General features: G+C 40.3%; 1 protein-coding gene across 3 annotated transcripts in view; it reads right to left on the bottom strand.

Annotated features, from left to right (window-relative positions):
• LARGE1 (LARGE xylosyl- and glucuronyltransferase 1) overlaps positions 1–26,273 on the bottom strand; it is a 286,245-nt gene that overhangs the window by 48,055 nt on the left and 211,917 nt on the right. For all 3 annotated transcript variants that reach the window (XR_003557481.2, XM_027796799.2, XM_027796801.2), the window contains one exon: positions 14,118–14,222. Coding sequence is in view for 2 of the 3 variants with exons in the window: in XM_027796799.2 (XP_027652600.1) it covers positions 14,118–14,222 (105 nt within the window). In the remaining variant the exon portion in view is untranslated. The remainder of the gene's footprint in view (positions 1–14,117; positions 14,223–26,273) is intronic.

The raw sequence follows: 26,273 nt of genomic DNA, 5'->3' as shown, positions 1-26,273 counted from the left end.
GACTACGGCTTTTCCTGGAATTCAGAGAGGAATATATGGTAGAGCTAGAAGTAATAAACAACATTTTAAGATAGAACAGAATCACTTACAGAAGTTATAGTGAAACTGGACAAGCTTTCAAACTCAATTTATTACAATGGCCCTTTTAAGGTGGCTGAAAAAATATTCAATGCTGTGGGGGAAAAAATTGTAGCTACTAAGGGGTCATTTTCTGTAAACACTACCTCACCTGTTTCTTTCAGGTAGAACAGGATGCTTTTGTGAGCTACTGAGGCAATGCCATATTATATAAGTAGCATCTCGGAGCCTGTCCTTGTCAGATTTTAAAAAATTAGTCTCATAATTAAGTCTATAACAGTGAACCACCTAGACAGATAGCAAATAGATACCATTACAATATCCATGAAAGGCATTTCCAAATATATTATAAAGCAATACTGGGTTACTAGGATTTTACAAAACCCAACCATCATATCAAAGGCCACACACCAAAACACTGAGTCTTAAATGCTGTAAGAAATAACGTTAAATAGGGCTGCCATTATGGAGATTTGCTGCAGTAAATAACTGACACAGAGATTTAAGGCAGTAAAAACTGTAACCCACCGTGTTTTGTGAAAGAGATTCAGCACCAAAAAATTGAGTTCAGTTTTAGGCACTATGGAAGGGGCTTGTAACTCTGCTATCCTGGAAGAAGCGCCATGAATAGTGTTGACTGCTGAGTACTCTAGCAAATACTTATGCATGTTCTTTTAATTCCTGCTTTTTGTAGCTGGAATCAACAGAAGCGGTCGCAGTGCATAGGGCAGGGGCTGTGCCTATGCCCCTGCTGGATCAGTGTTGCAGCACTCAAAACTAATCAGCTGCAACAAGGTCTTTTACCATCTCATACCAACATACTCTCCATGCCAGTCCCTCTACTGCCTTCTGGTCTCTCCTCATCCACGACATGTGTTCTCTCTCCTCTCTCTACTCCTTCTTCCTCTCTCCTCCTCGGCTGCTCCCTCTTCATTGGCTGCCCAACCTCTTAACAGAACCAGCCACAGCTGCACCTTGTCTACATCAGCCAACCCGCCGCCTCTGAAGCCAGCCCACAGCTGTATGTTATCAATGTTAATTAACCCAGTTTCATTCCTCTACAGATCAGGGCACGAACGACCCGTTTTGCTAAGGACTGCTCTGGAACCCACTGGGTCACACCTCTGCACCACCCACCGTGGCCTCTGCTCTCCACCCACAGTATCAACAGCAAGGAGAAAAATATTAAGTATGTGGCTGTTAGGAATTAAAAAAATGAATTAAAGCTGCAATTCCACAATGAGATGCTGCACACATTTTTAAATCTTCAGCTTAAGTCTTTGTGAGGATGAAAATCACTGCATTCATTTCACTTGATTTACAGACCATCTGTCTAACTGCTGCTCATAATTTGACTAGCCATATCATTAGTATAATAAAACCATAGCTTATGTCTATAGCTTTTAACACGGTACGACTGAAGGACTGTTATTCTAACACTTCTGGAGTTCCTTGATACATTACTTAACTATGAACTTACATGCACTGGCCCTTTTCTCCAAAAATGCCTTTCACAGTCTAAAAAAAATTAATAAAACCTTGTGTTAATTGAGAATAAAGGATGACTCCACATTTGAACTTTTCTCTGAGAAAACCAAACAGGGTTGAGAAGCTGTTTTGAAATGGAAAGTGGGTGTCCCTCTGGGCACGGTGACAGAATGCAGTAGACCTTGTCTTCTCTGCACGTGTATTGAAAGTGAAGCCATGATAGAGTGCATTTTGCAAAGCAGTGCAGTCACTCTGTTGGGAGCCTGGTTCCTCTTAAAGCATTATAAACATTTTGTTTATGCTTCTTGATGACCATTTAATGTAACGGAACACACTTATTTTCTTTGTTCTCCTCTCCTGAAGCATGTTGTTTTCTCCCTAGGCAGAATTAAAATGAAGGATATACTCAAGGAAGATGAAAGATATATTTAAGCATGATTTTAACTTCTTACAGAGCTAGTGACTAGCTCAGAATTTCCTAGTTCTCCAGTTGTTTCTTCATTGTTTAGATGTTATTCTTCCTGAGCAATTTGAAAAAAAAAAATACATATGTTTTGTATGTTCTGTTTTATGACTTCCATTTCTAGGTGAATTTCTCCAACTTTCCTAAAGTCCCAAAGGCTGCTACAGAAAAATTTCCTTGATTCAGGAGTCTAAAAGGTCTACAGGACTGGAGTCATGAGCCATAGAATTTTTAGGAAGTCTATAAAGGAAAACCTCTGCCACTTGAAAGACCATCCTGCTAAGTAATGCTCTCCCCTCCTATCTTCCAGAGTCCTGTGAAGAGAAGTAACAATTCTGCAGGTCTCTCTCAGGTCGGGAAAGAAAAACTGTCTTTAGACCTAGAGGAATTGGCCTTTTCTTACATAGATCCCAAGCAGTGCAAAGTCATACACTTTCCTGCCCAAAATGCTGATAAAGTTTTCCTAAATCATGTAATGGGAAACAACATGGCTGGCAAAAAGACAAATACTAGCAAAATCAGAAAGAGAAACTAAAGTTTTTCCCAGCTGCTCTACTTGCTTTGGGCACCAAAGAAGACAGGAATAGTAACTGTTCTCAAATCCCAGTGTTTCCTGAACACTGTACAAAGAATTGTAGGAGATAAAAACCATCTGTGAAGAAGCTCCTTACATGGGTTTTAAAATGCACCGCAGTTTTCTTATAGCTTTTGCAGTCCATGACCCTTGTGAGCATATAGGGTACAGAGATTACATTTTAAAGGCAGTGGAAAGCACAATTGCAGGTACTTCTTAGTTGGTAAACTAGGGAGATGGCTTCCAAGAGGGGGAATAAAACCTCAAGGCAAATCACGAAATGATCTTGACATTCAAAAGATTTGGAAAGATTTTGCTGAGAGGTTTTAAACCTCAGATACCACATTCTAACTTCAGACCAGCAAAGGGAGAGAGGAGGGGGGTTTCAGCTTCTGTGTGCTGTAGCACAATGGCAATGACCGAACTAAGTGGAGCAGATGAGACCTGTCTCCAAGAGGTGTCCCACATCACTGCCATGCACAAGTACCACCCAAAAGCTATTCGGTGTGCATCTCTGTACGTGTCTGGAAGTCAGGATGAGGTGCCAAAGGTTGACACTAAGAAAAAGATGGTCAGGTACACATCTTACTCTAAAGCACTTTGAAATGGGAGAGTTAAAAAGAAACATGATACAGGGGAAATGTGAATAAATTCTACAAATTTTTAAAGAACTTTTCCTCTTTTCAACACTAAAAATGCAGTAAGTTCTTACATGAGAGGTTATTTGTGATTTCATTTGGCTGGGTGCTCAGGTGACTTCAGCTGAGAGGAAAACAAAGTCCTGGTTAAATACATATTTAAGTGCTTTAAGTGATAAAAGTCAGAAAGGGTAATTTTTAGCTTTTGCATAAGAGGCATAGGATTTTTCAAAATTAATTTGAGCTTTAACTAGAGCCTAACTTCTAGAAAAACATTGTCTTGATTTAAAAATTTACAATAATGGATAAACTATCACAAACTTTGATAAATTATTCCAATGCATAATTACCCTGATGAAGGATACTTCCCTTATTTCTAATTTGAACATGTCTTTGAACTTGCAGTCATTTGATCTTGCTCAACCTTTGCTAAATTGGCAAGCCCTCTATTAAGAAATGTTATTTTCTCCTGCAGATACTAATAATCTATGATCAAACTATCCCTTGACTCGCTCCCAGACAAGCTCCTGGAGCCATTTTTCCCAACTTTATGGGAGATTTTCCAGTATTTTCTACGAACTTTGTTAATTTATAAGTACTCTTCTTTGACCTGTGGAGATTAGACTAAAAAGTAGCTAAATCTACTTTTAAAAATATATCCATTGCAGGAAGTGATCACTAGCACCCAGATCAAGGACTACGGAGTGGTTGTACACACACTCTTCAGGGTCTAGCTCTTCATTGAGCCCGCTGGCCACATTCATACTACATGGTACTTGTCTCTGAAGGTATAGTTTGTGTTTCTTCTGTTTTCAGACATAACAATTATTCCATTTGCATTTCTCCGTGCCCAACATTATGAGAGAGCCATGCTACAATCTTCTAGACTAGAGACACTTTAGCATGGAATTGAGGGTCTGTGTTGTGTTCATTGGAGAATGTCATCAGGGCATGTGGGAATATTAGAGAGTGTGAAGTCTTCTGATGCAGTGTTGAAGGACTGGAAAGGGGTGCCAAACAGAGTGTAGTCCTATCCATATTACCTTCCAGAAACAGTTCCTGCAGTGAGCTATCAACAAATTATACTTTTCTACTTTTCTTTAATCCTTGATAAAAGACAAGTTTCTCCCTGAAAAAGACAAGGTACCAACTAATAACAGTTGGACTTGATGGTCTCAAAGGTCTTTCTCAACCTAAATAATCCTATGATTCTAATCTCTGTGCCCTGTGGATAATGAGGGAGCCAAGAGTGAAGAATGAACTAGAGCGCTACATTTTCTGACAGTGTAGACCTCCAGTATGTCAGGATTAAAAAGTCTACACCCAATACAAAACATATCTCCTGTACTCATACTTAAAATGTCCCTGTTTATACATCCAATGATCACACAAATTATTTTGACAACCATACTAAACGTGGCTTTACGTTCACCTGATTATCCATCCTGGACTGTTCCTCATGCATCTCTTCAATCCTTCCGAGTGTACAATTCTACATGTCAGTGCCACAGAAGTGTGAGTGAGTGTCACAACTACATCAAGTCAGAATAACTGGACTTTGGGTGAGCTGTCCTGAAGAGAAATCATAGAACGGTACAGCCTGTACAAGGTTACTGTGCAGGTGGTCCAGTTATTGAATCTCTGTGTGCAGGCAAGTTCGGAAAAACGGATCACAGAAAGCCTGTTCCCATGGATAGAAATGGAGGAGGTTTGCTGGAATTTGCTGAATATTTGCCCTGGTGAAAGCAAGTACGTCTTCCAAAATTAATTTATCTTGGACCTCCACCAAGGAATCACTCACCTTTAAAAGAAAAAAACACAACTGTTTCTTGATCCTCAGATCCTGTAAATCAGATTAGGGCTATTTAATGCAAGAGTCAGGCATTTATCTGGACCTTATTCATGATGCTTATTTATGTTTTATTCTTCCTCAGAAAGCAGCAAAACCTCAAAGGTAACAGGGATCATTGCTTTTTATGTTTTTTTTGTTGTTGTTTTGTTGTTTTGATACTCTCAAAAGCATGACATTTAATAGGGGTTGAAATGTCAACAAATCTACAAGGTTTCCACTTTGGACTATGTGAAGAGGAAAAATGCACCCTGCACAGGTGATAATTATTTTGGTTGGCTTCTAATATTAACAGTAGCCCACAAAGCTAATTATAGAGATAGGCACAATGAGTAAGAACCCATCATAGCTTTTCTTGGTCTGGTGTTCAGTCAATGCCCTAGCAACAGAGGAGGAAATGTGCCTCATGGGTTGAACAGCCTCTCAGGTATTTCTTCACAGTTGGATGACAATGAGGTTTATGATTTTGCATTCAGAAGCGACCAGCCAACTTACACACACGCACACCCCAAAGAGTAGTTTCTTGACTGGAGGAGATTCAGGAGGGATAGAACATTCTAAGAAATAGATTAGGTGAAAGAAAGCAGCAGCACAGAATGAGTTAAGTCTAAAAATTAACCATAGTGGTTTTAAAAAGAAAAACAAGGAACACAATATGCTTTAATGTAATGATTTAACCCAAAGGTCAGCTGCAGGTCAATCCTTCCTCCACAATCATTTTTCATCCACTAACAGACAGACAAGATTAGGTTCACAACAGAAATACAGGGATGCATTTGCATAAGGAGAAAATATGTGTGGAGCTGTTTAGCATGCTCATGAGGTACAGTTTGGATAAGTGGACTACAAGGTGCCTGAAAAGTAAAGGTGGACTGCCAAGCTCAAAGGGTTGTGTTCAGCAATAAAACATTCAGATGGTGGCCAGATGCAAGTGGTATACCACAAAAGCTGACACTGGGGCTGATACTGTTTAACATCCTGATTAACGAACTGGAGATGAGATAGAATGCGTCCTTAGCAATGTCACACGTGACACCAGACTGGGGTCTGTGGCCAGCCCGGGGATAGGGCTGCTGTTCTGAGGGACCTTGATAGGCTGGACAAGTGGGCTAAGAGAAAGCTCATGAAGTTCAATGAAAAGTTCTGCATGGGGCTATTCCTGAATGGACAGTGCAGGCTGGAGGACAAGTGGATAGAAAGGAGTTTTTCAGGAAAAGTCCTAGGCGGCAACCAAATTGTGGGCTGTATTAGCCCTACAGGTCAAGGGAAGTGATTAACACTCTACTTAACACTTGTAAGACAACATCTAAGTACTGCTTTGGAATCTTCAGTCGACTAAAGACACTGACATGCCAGAGTAAGTCCAGTGGAGACCAACCAAAATGCTTAGAGGCCTTGAGAACATGTATGAGGAGAAGCGGAGAGAACTGGTTTTGTTCAGCCTGTAGAACAGAAGGCCAAGAGGATCTCTTACTGCTGTCTACAGCTACTTAATGGAAGCAAATTCTTCTGAGAGATGCACAGAGACAGAATGAGAGGTAACTGACACAAACTGCAGCAAAGGAAATTCTAATTACGTATTAGGAACTTTTATGTTCTATTTTTCTCACCAAGACAGCAGCCAAATACAGGAACAGGCTGCCTTGAGAGGTATACTTGGACATACGAAAAACTCAGCTGGAGAAGACCCTAGGAAACCTGAGTTGGCTTTCAGTGGGAAGAGGACCAGAAGACCTCTAGAGATCCTTTCTGACTTAAATTGCCTATAATTCTATGTTTGGGAAAGCTTCTCTTTTCACTGTCTCTATTAAGGCCTTGAGAACCACCATGCAGAAACTATCTGGATATATAGGGTACTGCAATGGTCCTGTCCTCTGATGTCCTGGTTTTGGCTGGGATAGAGTTAATTTTCTTCCTAATAGCTCATACAGTGCTGTGTTTCGGATAGTATGAGAATAACATCATCATACTGATGTTTTAGTTGTTGCTAAGTACCGCTTGCTCTAAATCATGGACTTTTCAGTTCCCATGCTCTGCTAGTGAGGAGGTGCACAAGAAACTAGGAGGGAGCACGGCCATGACAGCTGATCCAAATTAGCCAAAGGATTATTCCATAACATAGAACATCAGGCTGAGTATATAAACTGGGTGGGGAGCTGGCCAGTAGCTGCTGATTGCTGCTTGGGGACTGGCTGGGCATCAATCAGCAGGTGGTGAGCAACTGTAATGTGTACCACTTGCTGTTTTTTTCCCTTTGGGTTTTATTCCTCTCTCTCCCTCTCCTCTTAATTACAATTATTGTTGTTATTATTATTTGAATTATTAAACTGTTTTTATATCAACCCATGGGTTTTACCTGTATCTGTTTCTCCTCCCCATCCCACTGGGGGCAGGGGTGGGAGTGGATGGGGAGTAAGGCAGTGGCTGCGTGGTACTTAGTAGTTGGCTGGGGTTAAACCACAACACCTGAGCTCAGTTTGATGAAGACAGGTGGAGGAGGGAGGGTTGAGAAGCTACAGCAGGAGCAACTGAAGTCAGGATGTAGCTGGACATAGAGACAGAAGACAGGCAATGGGGAAAGGAAAGAACTGAGTTGCTGCTTCTGAGATCTCAGTGTCCACTCAGTTTTGCAGATTCTTCTTTCTCAAAAGTCTCTTGCTATTTTTTTAAAGTGGAAAGGTTTTTCCTGAGCCTAATTTGCCCTAACACTAAAATGATTAAAGTATAGTGATTTCTGTAGCCAACAGCATCTAAGAGAGCGACCTGACTATGACTAAATCCAGCATTTTCTTGTTGGCACTCTCTTAGAGGTGACAGCTTTGACACAATCTTAGTTAATCTGCCACTTTCTGTGACAGGCACCAGGCTACTGTTAAGAGTCCAAAGATGGAGTCTAATTTGTTGCCTTTTTCTTTGCTTTGAGACTATGGCTAAAATCTCTGTTTCTGTATCTACAAAAGCAGCTACCTTTACACAATCACTTTTATGAGCACAATGAGAAACTGAAAAGTGAACTTGTACGTCAGCAGAAAAAGTATTGGTTTTACTATTACCATGCATTTCTCTGGAGTTCTTGTCATATCGTAGAAGATTTTGTTCTCAGTTTAGGCACCTGGATGCCTCTACTAAGCTTTTATGTGAAAGTCTTTCATCTAAATTTAACCTGCTAATGATGGTCCCTCTGCAATAAAGAGAGGGCATTTCAGAGTGCTGGACAACATAATTACTCACCAAGCTATGTATGTTCCCATAAAGAACTGTCACGATCAAATTGAAAATACCACACTTCAGAATGATTCTTTAAATCATTAGATTGGAATACTAGATATATATGTCCTATTTGTGTACATTACATGGACAACTTTGCATTATGAACTCAGGTCAGAGCAGTAAAAAGCCCCAAACTAGGACAATTTAATCAACTAAAAAGAAATACTTTTTATTTACTCCAATACAATGAAAACTAGAATCTGGTACAGACTGTTTGAATGCCATTTTCTTTTAATCACAGGTTCCTTAGAAGATGAAAGATTTCAGTGTTTCAAAGAAAGGCAGGTATTGTTTTTTTAAAAAAAGTTATTGCAGGGTCTGATAGATTCAAATGCTAAGGAGCAGAGGATGTAACTCAGAGAATGCAATGAACAGTAAGTAAGTAGACTACTTCAGCCACAGTAATACCATTACTACATTGATAAGCCTCTGAAACTAGCACCATTTTCAAAATCAAATACATATTGGTCCTCATTTCAGAAACCTCAAGTGTGCTGTGAACACGTTCTCAGTACCTCACATGCTTTAGAAATTGCGTAAGAAAGACTGGAAAGGAAGCTATTCTTTGAAGTTAGTCAGCTTTAATATAGCTTATTTTTAAGTGTAAGTTACAGATTATAGCCAACAAAGATAGTGATGTGGTCATCAAAAGCAGAATTATCATTTTAGCTTCCCAGCATCAACAGACAGACTGATAATTTCTGTTGAGCATAAAAGCAGCATGTTGGCACTTCCTAAACTACTGCCGTACGATGTGCATGATACCTGCACTACAAATGCATCTTTGTGCAGTATAAAGCACATGTGTATCAGTATGCTTTGCCCTGATAACAATATTGGCTGAATGAGCTCACAGTATCTTAAAGAAGGAATAATCTACCCCCACAAAATGGTACAGTGTGAATCTGAGTAGGTGAAGAAAGTGTTACTTTTTTGCCTTGATATTGGCGTTGGACTTTTATTTTTACCTTTTTTTTTTTTAATCATTACAATTTATTTTTCATCTATTTGCAAAGGCTCCTGTACTTTAACAACCAAACCTAGTGATACCAGTTCCTGTACCAAATGTGACTGATATTTTACATAATAGGAGGCAGGAATATTGCAACAGCTTCTAGAGAGGGCATGGCTAAACTGAGCCAGGCCCTGATGGTGGGTATTTAAAGGTTCTACAAACCATGAGTTTTTTGACTTCTTCATTCACTGAGACATTCACTGAGATTTGGAAAAATCTCCACTCTCAAGCAACCACTGTACTCCTTTTTTTACACCATGGAGAAAAGCACTGTTTTTAGACAGAATCTATGCAATGTATTTTGTAAATTAGTGCTAAATCAGATAGCTGTCAAGGAATTCTGACTCTTCCAGGGGGAAAAAAAGGCATTTTGGTAACAGATCTATCCAGATCTGTTAGGCAACAATAATCACTTAAAGCATTAACTGTGAGAATTTCTGAAAAACAGAAATATCTGATTAAAGTAAAAGAGCTCAGCAGTTCTTGACATCAGATCCATTATCATAATATCATGAGCAGAAGCCTGTGGAGCTCAGATGAATCATGGAATCATAGAATCATTTAGGTAGGAAAAGACCTTTAAGAACATCAAGTCCAACTGTTAACCCAGAACTGCCAAGTCTACCACCAAACCATACCTCTAAGCACCACATCCACACATTTTCAACGCTTCCAGGGATGGTGATTCCAGCACCTCCCTGGGCAGCCCGTTCCAATGCTTTACCACCCTTCCAGTGAAGAACTTTTACTAATATCCAATCTAAACCGCCTCTGGCACAACTTGAAAGAGGCTATCGTGTTTCCAGAGCAGGACCACAGGCAGTTCCATGACCACTGCCCTGCCTCCTCCATTTTGCACTGTTTTACTAGTCATTTGCTTTCTGCACTGAAGATGCACAGTATAGTATCATCACGAAGAAGCACAAGATGTGATCCAGTCTAACTTCATACAAACAATCTGCCCTACGCTTGGTCTTTATTATTCACACTTGTTAAATATTATGCAAAAATGGCATATGTTTCCCACTTTCAATTCATCTTCCATAGGTACTTTTTTTCAACAAAACAATAAAGGAAAGAGATAAATTCTAGTATTCTTCCCGTCATTACAAACATGGGAGTAACAGAGCGCAGTGCACACGTAGCCTGGTAATCGTTAGGTGCTAGCCATTCCCTTCTGTTCTCAGTCCACAAATCTGGTAATGTGACATCTCTCAGCGTGGGAGTATGAATCCTCAGCTCAAGCTGTTGAGACACCTCCTTGCAGTATCTAGTAGCTGCACTGAGGCAGCGTATTTGAGATGAGTCTCAAATCCTCAGGACAGGCTTCTGTAGTCTAGAAGTCCGAAATCCTCTGGGCCAAAGTTTTCACAAATGCCTCCCAGCACCCACGTTACAGTCACAGATCCATCCTAAAGCTCCATTTGAAAGGCATGGAGTCCATTCTCAGCTGATCTCAGTTTGCCCTGTTGTACTAAAGCTGGAGAAGTCAGGGGTGACTCACACCAGCTGAGGAAGTGGCCTGAAATCATGGCAAGAGTCAGCAGAACTGCTTTAAAACCTCCACCATGATGGAAAGTGTAAGGCAGACAAAGTACTAGAAGGTTTTTATGTTTAGAATTCCTTTGATAAGATATTTTGCTGAGGACTGAGATGACTGTTACTCCAAAAATGAACATCAAACCATACAGTGCAAATCTGGAGCTGTCAGTTTAACATCTGTAAAGAGAAAAACCATAGTGTGGCTCCGGCAATACTTTGGAAAGCACAGTTTAGGCAGTGCAAGACAATATGGATTATACAGAGAGAAAGGTATGCTTTAACTAATGTATGAGGAGTCTGTAAGAGTTAATCTCGGGGTAGACAAGCAAAATGGAATGGACAATATATAAAAAAAGCATTTGATTAAGCAGCTTACTGAGTTTTGGCCCATGAGGTACAGAAAAAACCTGGGTACCTCTGTGGTACAGAAGCAACTGTATTTAAAACGGCTTGAGGAAGGCAGTATTATCTCAAATAAATAATGGTTCTAACTACGAAAATTCTGAACACCAATTAAATTGTCACTGAACTGACTTTTGAGTTTGATCTGGTTTTCCTAAGATTATATTATCATGAACTAAAGTATGACTTGGATTATCTGCCCAAGCAAATGAGGAAGAAGGATGAAAAACAACCAAATAAAATTTCTCCTTGCAAGGTTGTATTGGCTGTCAGGAGATCTGGCCTGGGCACACAGGAATAGAAGACGCATGCTTACTGGGTTTAAAGAGTGAGGGAGAAGGAACAATCACACCTTTGGCTTTAATGTATCTGCCTTCTGGGACTCCCTCAACCTATATGCTGTCCAGAGTGGCCCAGACACAGAAAGGTAGGAGTGAACTATAAATTATTTCCTTCAGAAATCAGGAAAAAGCAGTGGAAGAATTTTGACTTTGAGGGGTGCTTCTGCATCAAATCTGCCACGGTTCGGTCTGGCTGAAGAGGCTCAGATAAAAATCTCTTTTCTTAGGATGGTATCCTCGGTCTGTAGTACAAACTTTCCCAAGAGCAAAGTCTGTGTGAGAGCTTCTGAGAGCTTCCCCCTGATCTAGCTTTGTTTATCTCATTAAAGTTACAGGGGTTTGGGGGCCCTTTTACTGTTCCTAAGTAACAACTCTAAGCACCTGAATTTTTAACGTCTTCCCTTTCCTGGCCCACTGCCTTTCATGAGTGTTTGGCTTAAGAGTTATTGCCTCCTTTCCTGCTCCCCCCTTGCTTTAGTTTTCTGAATCTGCCTTGGCCACAGTGTTGCATTCAGTGTCAATTATTTGACTTTATTGAAAACGTTAAACAAGCTCCAGTTTCACTTGGTATTTCATCTTCCTTGAGAGATTTATACCTCCAGTTTCTGATAGATTACTGATGCAAAAAATGAATTAAGAAAATTATAATGATTCTGTCAATAACATCGTTTGCTACTTCTCAGAGGTTGCACTGTTTCACTCAGTGACCTCTTGTTCCATGTACTTGAAAAAACACCATTTCACTTCTTATGATCACCTGTCAATCTTCCACTCATTACCCACCTTCTGGTTTTCTAAAAAAAAAAAAAGTTTTTATAACTATGGGTTGGTTGTCTGAAGAAAGAAATTGTGAGCAGACTAAAATCATTGGCAGCATTATATACATGGCCTAGTAGGTATGTATTAACACATACCAAGAATTAACACATGCAATGTATGTGAAGGACTGTAGACATGCAATTATTTTTGCTTTCAGTGGAAGAATTTTGTGATACATGGACATTTGGTATTCCTATAAAACATTTGGAACAGGAAGTTAAGACAATATAAATTAAAGCTTTACAGCATTTTTATTAACATAATTGCATTTTAGATACTACCCACCATACATTTCTGAGTTATTCTAATGTTGTATGGTTGTGACACATTTGTCTCTTCCATCATTAAAATGGCAGAAAGAAAAAAGGAAAAATGCAGCGGAAAGAAACTAACTATAAAAGGTGGTCAGCTCTCCATGGAACAAATAATAACTGCTTTGTGGTGTAAACTGAACAGAATTGACATCAACAAGTTTAGCTGTGTATAACATAAGGTTTCAGTACAAATCCATGAAACTTAGCTCTCTGTCATGCTTTTGGGGGGGTGGGGGACAGGGCAGGCAGCCTGAGCCTTTATATATGCAAATCTGCTCTGATAAGTGGAGAACCAGGGAACAAACCTCTTTTGCCAAAATCTTGTATCCATAACTATCTGTGTTTTGTTAGGCTATTCTTGTGGACATTTTCACAGAACAGAGATGCTTTGCAGAGGGTGAAATACAAATTAAAAAACAACTGGCATGATTCCCCCAAATATACAAAGGAATACAGAAATACAGATGACCCAACCACAACTTGTACAATCCTTTTTCTAGTTTGACTGTTTAATTCAATCCAATATATTTCTGTGAAGCAAAACCACTATTATGGTGAATAATTTCCTGATGGGGCAGGGATATTTAAATGGACTTATCTTTTCTAAATGGAGGCTTCACCATCTGTTCTGTCCTTTTATTACAAATAGAGAGAGGAACCTAAGTCACTGCATCAGCATGTGAAGCCTAGCATTGAAATGATTTAGATGTACGTGTGTGTTCTTTATGCACCTGGTATGTTTTTTTCAGATACCAAACACAAATCAGTGGGAAGACCTGTCTCTTGCAACCTAATAAAATTCCCTGATCTAGTGCCTTTATTCATTTCTCACGGCAGCAGAAATTGATGGCCAGTAGTTTGCATTTTATTAGGACAATTATTACCCTGTTGCTGTCCTGCAGGAGTTATATCTTTATTGGGCTGACATTTTGTGATACCATTTACCTCTCTACAGAAAATGAGCCTTGATTCCTTTTCTCTCCCTCTTTCTGGGCCTACATATGCTTCATCATGGACAGAAATCTTGTAGGAAATGTGCTGAGGGTGTGTCAGAGCACTGAAAAGCTCTGTCCTTCCGCAAAGGATGCCACACAATCTCTGTTAAGACCATCAGAGAAGCAACATATTCTCTTCAGAGTAGCACAGGACCAGAAACTCCACAATGCATCCCACTGCATCATTTCTGCTGCTTTAAATGGCAAATTTTGCAGTAGGTTTGGAAGGGAGGTGCAAATTACCACATCTCATACTCTCTCTACCAGTAGACTGAACTGACTGCATGCTCAATGCAAACATGAATTCAAAGAAAACCCTCAGGGCTCACCTGTGTTGTAGCCCCTCCCAAGCGCTGGCCAGGGCCGATGATTCTTCCAAAGGTTGCCCAAATACCAATCACTCTGGTTCTCCACCAAGCCAAGAACCTGCTGCCCTGGAAAGGAGCAAATTGCAAAAAGGTCATGAGACAAAAGACAGTCAATCAATGCAAAACAAACACAAAGTCTGGAGAGGGACAGCCAGTGCATAGAGAAGACAAAAGTTCAGGTGCTGCCTTCCTTTCATGCATTTGGAAGAAGCCTGTTTATGTAACAGACAGCAAGCCTGGCACAGCAAACTCAGCACGGCTCATTTCTTCCCTTCTCTCCTGGCTAGTCTGAGTAATTAAACACTGTGGGAACCTTTGTCACGCTGACAGAAATATATCACCCAGACAAATCTGAATGCTGCGTGATTTTGGAATACAATGATGGAGAATCCTTCTAGTGAGAAGTAAGTGTTGGTAAAATGATCATCTAATATGAAGATCTGTTCATACTCCGATGGAGACAGATAATTTAATTGAAGAACAAGGCTCAGTATAACAAATTGTTCTCTCCCATGCTCCCCTCCCCACTAGTTTCGGGGTTTTTTTTCCTCAGTCTCAAAGGAAATCCCTTTTGCCCAGGAAAATACTGTATTCTAAGAGTTTACCTACATAAGGAAGTTGCACTGTTTTAAATTAAGAGAGTAATTTAAAAATCATTTAGGTAAGCCTGTGTGGAATGCTGCATAGAAATGATGATTTCAGTTTTAGATGGGCCTATTTTGGTTTAGCTTACATTGATTAGCAGCTGGCTTCAGCTAGAGTAAAATGTATTTTAAATCAAATGTGTCTAGAAGGTTTGCACTGCTTAAAAATCAACTGAAAAGTGAATGTTTGTATAGATAAGGACTTAATTACCTATCCTGAAATGTGCTGTATAAAATGTAAATAAGAAAAAGTGATTGAAATGATGCTCTGGTGCTGGAGGATGGAGGGAGGGGGGAAACTGCATTTGGATCTAGTCAAAGAAAGGAAAGGGAATGGTGTTTTGACAGAGGGACCCACTCAGTGAGGGCACTAAGACTGGGACTGGAAATTATTTTGCAACCTTTTGAGAAAGTAATTAAGCATTATGCTCTGAAGGCACATTTTCAAATCCCAGCTATGCTCATAAAACTGAGTGTATGGTCACAGCAGTGCACTGAAAGCATTAAATGATCATTATATGTTGTTTATGTAGGACCATAGCTGTATTACTAAAATTTCAGTATGAAATTTCTCAGATCAGGCTGAGAAACAAGACACAAAGACAGAAGTGATTAATTAAATTTTATCATTGGCTAGGAAGACATTAGGATAGATCGAGGTGATAGCAATACTCTCCTGCAGTATCTCAAATTCAGAGGAACATCAGTAACCCCCTCATGTGTCTCAAATGCTGATTCTAAGAGTGTGAGCAGCAGTGAGTGGCCAATGGATATAATAATAATCAGAACACTGCAAAATCATTCAAGGAATGAATGGAAATCAATCTAGGAATAACCTTGAGATATTACCAAGTCCAATCCACACTGGTGTTTAGGATCATCCTACTCTACCCTAATCACAACATGCCAGTCCTCACCAGACCTCATTTTCTGATGATGCCTCTCCCTTTCCATTATGTATTATATACTATATATATATATATATATACATCTTCACATTATACCACATAATTCATTTCTAAAGAAGGTGGAAAACCTGGGCATGAGCTGAAAGGACCATATAAAAGACCACTACGCATTTATCACCCCATTGGTGCTACTGGAAAGTGGTAATGTTAACTGAGTGCAATGCACAAGAGAATGAAGGAAACGAGTTAGAGGCAGGTGTATCCTAAGCAGCTGATAATTTGTTCATACAAATCAACTGTAGCATCTCTTAACCTGTGAGACACATGGAGCACACTAGACAACACATGAGGCACCTCAAGCTATATACTGTGAGGATTTATGAAAGAGATCTCAACTGGCTGAAACAAGCCTTAACCAAAAAAGGCTGAAGGGCACAATTTAAACCAACACTTGTTGACTCTGTGCTGCAAGACTGCCTGTTCTTTATAACCACTTACTTGCAGGTGAGCTAGAGTAAATCTAAATAAGAAACTACCATGGCTAGTAAAGGATGAGGAAAAAAAAAAGCCAATAAAAAATGCAGGTGCAGCTGAGCTGGAATGGATTGGCACAGCTGGCAGGAAGAGACTGACCCTGCCCATATTCTAACAGCACATTTCACAACTCAGCAGTCCACACGATCCTTCTCAGGATAGTACTGCTAACATCAAAAGAAATGTTAAATTTCCATTTGCAAGAAGCAGATACTGAACTTCCTTACCATGGAGCACCAGTCTGCTTTCATTATTTTAGTCCCATGCATTTCCCAAAGAGCCACAGAGTTCAGCCTTCAAACTGATGAATAATGCAAAATGAACAAACCTTTCTGCTTACCAACGTTTTTCCTTTCCCACCTACCGTCCAAAATTTCAGTTCTGACAACATACCCCTGAAATACTTATTTCTCAGTTATTATTTTTCACACTAAGCTAAACTGAAAAGGCTCAGGAAATTATGTTTGCATGTATTTATTTCAGCTATATAATTTCCTTCCCCTTTTTCCCTTTATTTTTGAAGACACCAGAACAAATCCTGCTATAACCACTATTCCCTGAGGTTTGATATGGGACATGGATGAAGGCAGAAATTAGCATCATGTAAATTTTACGGCTTAGATACATGGATCAGAAAATGTGACTGTGTGTCAACTGAGCTGGAATAAGTGCCTGTATGTGTCCTTTTAGCTTGTCACAAATACCAAGTAAAATGTGTCAGCTAACACACTTTAGTTTGCTTTTGCAATGGCCTGGGAATGTGCACATGTTCCTGTACTGTCCTAGGGTAGACATGCAACTTGTCAGGCTGCTGTAACTCTTGCTGGTGTCTAAAAGCCTACTAGGCAGATGTGATGGCTTGCCTCCCAAGCCACCTTGGAGAAAGCTACGAAGACACGTTTTGGATCTTCTCTAGTTATATTTCAGTTATCTCTAGGCTGGAATAGTGTTGCTGTCTCTGCCAAAAAATAATATATATTTTTTTCCTTTCACATTGTCTCTATGATCTTGACTTAGCGCAGAAGTGATCAGGAAACCAGAACTTCAGCTGCACAGCAAATACTAATGGTGCCAAAAGATTTTTCTTTTTTTTTTTTCTTTCTTTTTTTTTTCTGAATCAGTTTTCATTCTGAATCAGTATAGAAAAAAGAAATTCAGAAATAGTCTCTGGAAAAAAATCCCCAAACATTTTTATCTGAAGATATCAATATAACCACATCTAAATGTACAACCCTCCTCGTTTTAAATAGAATTAGTATAACATAATACAGGTGCATAATATATACCATATATGCCACATTATTCTATGTATTTAAAAGTTCAAACAAAATAAAATCATAAATTTTGCCCTTCCAATTTTGAACAACTAAAACTGATTCACTTAAAACTTTCATCAGAATTTTTTAACATTAATGAATCACTGTGAGAGTGTGTCCAGTGTGTCTGACCATTATCAGTTATTTCACTTAGTTATTTACTTTTCCAAATGCATTATGAAGTTACAGAAATGAGGCACTAGCCAAAGCAATGCACGAGGTCAAGCAGGTACAATGAACACTCCCCTTGCCCACAGTTCTCTTGACAATCCATCAGCCCCAACCTGTCCCTCTGCCGCTCTTCATGCCTTCCGTGCAATGTGCCTGCAGTTCTGCAGAATCTTTCACCAGCTTCATTTCACCTCTGATAATATCACAATTTGAATTCAGATTTCCTGAGGAGAAAGTGTGGAGATCCTTCGCACCACGGCCTTTTGTAAAAGCCAAGCATAAAAGAGTTATGCCAGCAGGTGAGAACATGGTGGCTACCATAATGAATTTGAATTGTTTGTCTTTTTGAGCTGCTTGTTTCTTCTTCTTAAGAGTTATTATAATAAAATACCATCGCAAACAGCAAAAGCTCTGTCATTGTTTTCTGCTCTAGCCCTACAGTTATGATTAAGTGCACTCCTCTCACTCTCTGCTACTCCAGGCACAAGTTAGCTTATGAAAATGAAGCTGTCTTTCTCACTTATTCATATATCACCACTAACAGCCAGACAACAGAAAATGAGGCTATGATTCTGGCATGACCGTGGTGAAAAATTATCGAGCAGGCAGAATTACAGCTGGATTGTCAGAAATGGGGCTGTATGCTGCCTGGCTGCGGGATGAGACTTCTCCAGAAGGCAGCTGCACAGCTACAGCATTTTGCACTGTACAACTCCCTGACAGCTCTCACATGACGAGAAGTCCTTCCCTCCTTGCAAAAGCTTAGCTGTCGCTAGGAAGAGGTTTCCATGGAAAAACAGATACTTCTGAGCCTGACAACTCAGTGCCTTCGATTCTGTTTTCACTTCATAGATTTCTGGTGGCTAATGGATGAGAAAGCATGATCCTCTAATTGAGGCATTGAAGGGGACTCCAGATCGCAGCTCAGCACCTGGCTCTGATAGTGATTTCTTGGGTGACACTGGACAGGTCACATAACCGCCTCTTGCTCGATTCTCCCTTCATAAAAATGAAAAAAAAACAAACCCAAAACCTTTTACCCCTCTCTCATTTTGCCTGTCTCATATTGCAAACGTAAGTCCTCTGAGGGAATGTGTGCTAGTTTCTACTGAAAATATAACAACAGCTGGTTGTGGCGAGGCTGAAACTCCATCCAGCCCGGCACTGTGTCTCCAGCAGCAGGGAGTAGCAGCTGTGCAGGATGGAGCACCACAGCTGTATGGCGGCACTCCTCAATAGTGGTCCTCCGGCTTCCAGTGATGTGGCACATGACAGATCTAAAGAAGTATCAGTTTTTATTTATGCTGAATCTGGTATCTGCTACTTTCATTCGGTGCCCAGCACAATCTTGGAGCCTGTGAACACTATTTTCCTTTTCTGCCCTGATTTATTCCCAGTTTTAGAGAATTCTGTCTTCCCTAGAGTCTTTGGTACAAGGGACCCTAATCTCAGCTCTTGCTTTGAGGTACTTACATATTCCAAACAATAATAACAGTAGTAAAATATTACAGTTATTACAACTACTTTCCACATAATCTTTAGTGGAAGCTTTTCTTTTTTTTTTTTCCCCGTGTGTCTTACTGACGCAAGAGCATTCACATGACCTGACTGCAATCACAGTAAGAACAATGGGCCCACAGCAAATACTTGGGGTGAACTGCACTTTCTGTGATCCTCAGGACACCAGGCTGTTTCCAGAAAGGGAAAATAAAAAAGCACGTTGGTTGTTAGAGGGGTGAGAAAGAGTAGAGTGCCACCTTTTGAATACCCATGGACAAAAGGTGAGCTGGTATCGCAGGAGAGATCCGTTTCAACACAGCTCTCCTGGTTGTCACATCTGAAGGTTTAGTTGCATTTCGCAGAGGCCTGCAAGTGAAAAGCAAGTGCAAAGTATTTTTCAGCCTTTAAAAACGTAAGAAGTAAGCGATTTCTACACTGTGGAGGTTATTAAAGGAGAACAGAGCAGAACTCTGTCTTGCTACATTAACAACCATGGTTTAGATCATTAGGAATCTAATACAGACGTGAATGCTGAAGCCACAGCCAGGTACTCCCAGAGCAACGCATGTCTTCAGTGTAAGCTGAAAGAACAGGAGAAGGACTCAACACAAATTTAAGATTCAAGCCCGGCAGGAATCAGGAAAACTGCAGAGTTCTGCTCCCAAAATGGGACACAGAAATAGTGAATAAAGAGGTGACAGGAGGAAAGAAGGGAAAAGGTACATATTCTGAAGGCTGGAACATTTCTAAATTGGCCAGTACCAAGTCTGCTGAACACAGTCAGGACTAGCTGAATCTTTAACGGTACAATGAAGCTGGGTTATTTTCTGCATGACTCAGAGTCAAAATCTTTCATTAATGTTCTTTCCTTCTTCTCTCATTCTCCTTATTTCTTTTTCTTTATCCTTTAAACACCTGCATAACATACCCTTCCTTTCTGAAATGTGTGAGGCCAATTCCTTAGCTGGCATAAATCTGCATTACTTAATGAAATCAGTGTGCTTACACTGATACCAGCTGAATGTGTTGCACTTCATGTTAAGTCTTGCCTGCATGACTGACCCTTTCTCTACGGCCTTCCAGTCCCCGATCTTGCACTGGTTCATACAAAATACGTGGCTTCTAAAATCTTTCACTTCTCCTGCCACATCTCTCATCCATCTCTTCAGATCACTGTCAAGTTCAAGCTTTTAATTCTCACTATTGATGCCCTATGCAATTCTTGCACTGTCTATATCAATTCACATTTCTTCTTGCTCCCAAACTCACTCCTCTCTTCTGCCATGTCCTCTCTCATCCCTAAAACCGACTCTTGCCTTCTCATGCAACAAATGCCCTGAGTTAACTCTGAAAATGTATTTCAGGCAAAAAACTCTCAGCACTTTCCTCTATAAAGTTTTTAGCAATTTTACCGTGAATCCAGTATAAAATGTGCACATGAAATCTTGTGTGTGGACTGTAACACGTCTGCCTGGCCCCAGAAACACAGTATGACATTTTGTCATATGCCTGTATAGTACAGGATACACTGTGTTAAAAAGAATTGAATACTTTAACCTTCACTGTTCATTTTTTTCACAGGTGTGCACTCACATAACAGATGTATACATTATATGTGTATGCACACATACATATGTGTATACATATATGCACCCACATATATACATGCATAAATATCTACAGATATGTATGTGTATATATACAGGCAGGTACAAGAAAAGGCAGTCTCTCTTTTTTACATGTGGAACTGTCAAGTTTCAGGGAAAAATGCCTCCCACGTAAGTTTAACTTTTTTATTTGATCTCTCATTTGCATCAAGTACACTGCTGTTTCCCAACAGCCATTAGCCCTTCTTAGTGGACTAATTATTAAGAAGCAGCTTGGATGAGGAGGCGGCCAAAGAGCAGCTCACTGAAGGTACTGCAGGATTGTCTCAGGAGAGGAGAGGATGGCTCCACAGGAGCATCACATTGGATAACACACAGGTGGCAAGAGAAGAAAGGAGACAGGCAGTAAAAACCTGATTAAAAAGGAAAGTAGGTAAGTGAAGCAGAGGTACATACAGTACATGAAGGGCAGGGGAAGACAAGATGGGCCAGGTTGACTCAGTGAAGGAGAAAGGAGCTAGTGAAAGGAATAAAGAAAGACACTGGCAATGCTGGAACAAGGATCTAAAGCAATGGTATCAGCTGACTTATGGATGTACTCAGAGGTGGTGATGTGACCAGGTGTCGCTGTGCATCTCGCCCCCTCCCCTGGGCCACTCTATGATCTCAGGAATCCCTGCTATGCCTTGGCATCTGTGTAAGGAGTTGGGTGCTTTAAGCACCCCTTGACTCTACCAGCAACCTTTGCATGGCTGAGGTGGGGAACAGGACTGACAGTACCAGAAACATTCCTTATCTGAATCATAACAACCCCTGACAGCCTCGAAACATTCCTTTCCTGAATTGTAACCTGAGTGGTATGGTACCACCATCACTGGAATGACAGCCAGGACAAAAATTTATTGTTGTCTAAAGCCAATCATCTCCAACCTTAAAACAGCGATACGAAGTGAGGCCCTTTTGAGCTCACCTGGACTGCAGCGGGCTGCGACCAGCATCTCCCTCTGAGCAGGATGCCTCTCAGAGTTTGCATACTCCCAAGTTTGCGAAGTTAGGACGACCATCACTTAAAAGCTGATGATGAAGCCTGGGCTGATACCTCCGCTTCTCAAAGCTCAGCCCTTCACCCACTGAGAAATGCAAAGGCATTCACCGTATTTCATTGAACTTGAGGGCAACTCTGAAGAAGTATACCTTTGTACATATATAGATATACATCTATTCCTTTGTGTCTGTCTGCATGTGTGTGTGAATTGATTTATGTACCTCAAAACAAGTACAGAATGAATGTTACCATCTCGGGTCCATAATTAAGTTACTGCTGTGATTGTAGGAAATCCTATTGATCCACTTTATAAATGACAAATTAGTCAATGATTAAGTGATGCTAAAATCTTGTGAACAACCTTAAACTGTGGATAAACCTTAGACACCCTTTAGATATAAACTGTTGTCCAAGTCTCAGACTAAGATTGGATCTAGCCTCACCTAAGCTCTACTAAGAGTTTAGAAAGCAAGGGGGTCCACTCTGAACCTCATGACTCAATGGGAGGATTTTCCTTACTCCTTACATTCTTTTAGATATAAACCGTTGTCCAAGTCTGAGGCCAGGATTAGATCTAGCTGCACCTAAACTCTATCAAGAGTTTAGAAAGCAAGGGGGTCCACTCTGAACTTTGTGACTCAACAGAAGGGTCTCCCTTACCCTTTTACATCTTTAGTCTCTGTGTAAATAATTCCAGCTTAATTTTAATTTCATTCTTTGTGTGATTTATCTATGTAATAAGTAAGAATGAACCTTGCTGTCAAACTTTGTGAAGTCGCACTCCCACAAATTCATATTAAAACTATTTTGTTAATACTTTTGATGGTGATTCTTTAAGCCATCTAAACCACTCACAACACCAGGGAAAAAGAAGTTACAGTAACTTGGGCCAGAGAAGAATAATAACTTGGCAAGAGTCTGTACAGAAAGGAACGTGACAAGTGTTTTGTAGGTGGTAGGAAGGAGAATTCAAAAGGCACAATCATACACAAAGGTGATCAAGAGGATGAAGTACACAGAATTGGACTGAGAAAGGTTGGGGTAAAGAGCTGAATCTGTGATTCATCTTCATAAGGAAAGATGAAAGAATGAAATCAATCAAAAGAGGAGAATATATTGGGTTTGCACGCATCTTCTCTCCTCCAAGGAGCTTGTTAGAAAAATGAGGAGGACAGTGAGGACTCCAGCAAACCACTGCAAAGCTAGCAAATCTATGATTAATGTTTGTAGCACTTTCATCTGCACAGTCTCAGGGAAATGGATTCTCAGCAGCTGAGCACAAGAGAGTAAGTGTAGAAAAAAACTTTCACTTTGCAAAAAAACTTTTTGAGGTTTTCTGTGACAATGGCAAGGCTTTGTGCACTCATGATAACAGAGCTCCTGTGTTGCCAGCAACTTAAGAAGAATTCAAAGATGTTATGATTTGGACATGCACAGAAGTTTTCACTTGTTTTCTACCTGGCAGGAAAGGATATGCCCAACAAATTGCCAGGAAAAGTGCTCTAGAATGGAGTCTGGGGAAAAATGAGCATGACCACTGAAACAACTGTGAAACTGTAAGCTACACCAAGAGATGCCCATGCAGCTTCATGTGCTGCTGGGCCTGTCCTTCCTCACCTCAGTTTTTATGTCATTGTTCATAGCACAAAATCTCCCAGCAGCAGAACTGACACCTAATTAATAACAACAGGAGACTTGACATGAACCCTTTCTCAGGTGGTAAGTATTCTCTCTCAACCAGGCTGCAGGAGGTCAGCCAGATATACTCATTGCTCTGACTACACACCTCACTTTTATATTCACGCTAATGGCAGCTTAAAGATTGTGTGCCCTGATACTGCTTTTCCCTCATCACAGTCTCCTTTCTAATTTTTAATGTATTCAATATAAAACCCCACACTCTCAAAAAATTGAAAACTTCTTTGTCTGAGAGCAGCAAAACATCCTTGTGAAAACAGTCAGTTCAAATTCACTACTTCTAATATTCAGGCAGTGGTCTGAGAGAAAAGGTATTTTTAAATGACTGCGCCCAGAGTTTCACAAACATACAAGCTATTAAAACCATGGCTTGAATTTGTGTTATGAACGAATACATCATCACTGAACAGAAAATGCTTTCTTTTTTGCTGCCAAAGATAATGCAATAAAACTGTCTTGGAGGAGTGTGTGAAGAACATGAAAGTAACTGTCCACGCACCATGACTCTGCCTGTCCTAACTGTAGCAATTTTATGAAGGGGATACGGTCCTGATATGTACATTTTCATTGGCACAAACTCCATCTGTGAAACCATCGCAGTAACCGGGAGTGGAGCAGCAGGCTGCAATGTGTGATCAATTATCTAACTCTTATGCAATGCCTTTCGTTAGTAGCACTTTATGAAGGAAAGGAGACACAACTTACAGCAGGAGAAACTGAGGCATATGGTGATAAAGTGACATTTCCAAGGTCACCAGGGAGGTGACTGGTGATCTATGAACAGGTGCCAGGACTTGTGAGGTGCAGAGCACTACTCTTAGATAATAAGAGACACTGTCCTTTTTAGTAGGCTGGTGCCTAAACTGTCAATGCAGTAATGATTTAGAAATTCCCACTCAGCTAGTCTTCTGAGTAACTGTCAGCTTACTCAGTCCACTGATAGCTGAGTTTTTCTCGCTACATCCTGGAATGCTACATTCTGCTCTGCCATAGATTTACTTTGGGTACATCCCTTGAGATTCCAGGCATGTCTCTTCACTTTCCTCTCGATGTTCAGACAGCTTCTCATTTCAGCTGTAGCAATGTAAACCTTAAGCTGCCTCCATTAACTGAACAAACTTCACTGGGATTCACACTAGGGTAACAGAGGTTAGCAGCTGGCGGTGTGTTCCTCACTCTTGTTCTGTAAAATGAGGACACACCAGTGCTCCACCACACTTCATCAAGTTTCAGGTTTGAGGCTGTTGGAACAGCAAACTTGTTTATTAACAATGAATTAAGAGACAGAGGGTAAGAGCTTTCTAATATTCTGGAGATTGTCCATGGAAACTGTGCACAGCTTTCTACATCATATCCTTTTTGGCAGTTACCAAATATCAACAGCAAGATATTAACCCCCCTTCTTTTTTATTTAAAAGGAAAAAAATCTTCTAAATCAATGGACACATCAGGCTTGTCTGTAAGCAAGAAATCAGTAGGTATGTATCATAAGTACTTTCTTTTAGTATCAGAGAAGTCCCAGAATGTAGAAGCAGTGGCAGAAAAAAACCCAAGATGAACAAAACTAAAAGGATTGGTTTTCTGGTGAAAAGTAAAAAAACCCCTGCAATCCAAACCAGAAAAAAACAGGGCCATATTTATTAAGAAAGGGTTGTAGTTACCCACTTAATGTGAAAAAGATTGCGAAGTTATTGTATGTGGTTATAAAATCCACCTATGTTGACATTATTTTTCCCCTTTGTTGGATAATCTCTGCATTCCCCTTTGGCTATGTGGCCTTACCAGCCTATGCAAATTTATCAGGATGAAAATTCAGGAGTTGCTTTTTCAGTAGACACAGACTGCAGTAAGATGCTGCTGCTTACCTAGTACTTCTTGCCAATGCTATTAATGGCACTTACTATACTGACAATTGGTTTATGTAAACAGCTCACCTTGTCCTTTTAATTACGGGCTTCAGGATAGGCTACAGCTCACAAACACTACAGCTGAGAATTATTTATGCATCAGGAGCATCAGATACAGCAAACATTTGCTCACATTTAACAAGCACAATTAGTCCTATATTGAGAAATATGATAGAGCTCTGATACCAAACAACAACCTGCTGGTTTGCATCTTGATCCGCCAGAATAAGAGATGCTTCTGCCTGATATGAGAAAACAGTGGCTGTACCAGAAGCTTCATGCTTTAGGGATAAACTGAAGAGTCTTGAAATCTGTTCCCCATTCTAATGTTGACTGGCTGTGTAACCACAGATGGGTCACCCCATCACCCCTGACAGGTCAGTTAGAGAGGCTTCAGTGGGCATGATTCTGCAGTCAGGCTAAAGAGCAGGTGTGCACCTAAGAAGAAACAAACCTGGAGAACAGAACAGAGAATTTTATCCTATAACTGCAACAGTGTTGCAAGTTACCTTGTCAGCAAGAGATGGAGCACTGCAAATCCCTAATCAACATGCAGAGAATTGCTTTTAACTTTGAACACAACCATTCTTTCTCTGTGTCCTTCTCTGTCTTTTAACCTGTACTCTGGAGGTATCCAGACTTACAGGGTGAAGTGGCTGAGATGTTCTCTTGCTGAAAATGTGTCTACTCGTAAACTCAACTTGAAATCATGTATAGGGTTGACTCAGTTTTCCCAGTGTGTAATAACCCTGCCCAATACTGCAGAGTCAAGATTGGCACAACGGTA

This window comes from Falco peregrinus, chromosome 6 (assembly GCF_023634155.1).
Source record: "Falco peregrinus isolate bFalPer1 chromosome 6, bFalPer1.pri, whole genome shotgun sequence".
In the NCBI taxonomy this organism is placed as follows: Eukaryota; Metazoa; Chordata; class Aves; order Falconiformes; family Falconidae; genus Falco; species Falco peregrinus.
The sequence above is the reverse complement of the archived record's forward strand: the minus strand, read 5'-3'. Positions and strand labels throughout refer to the sequence as shown.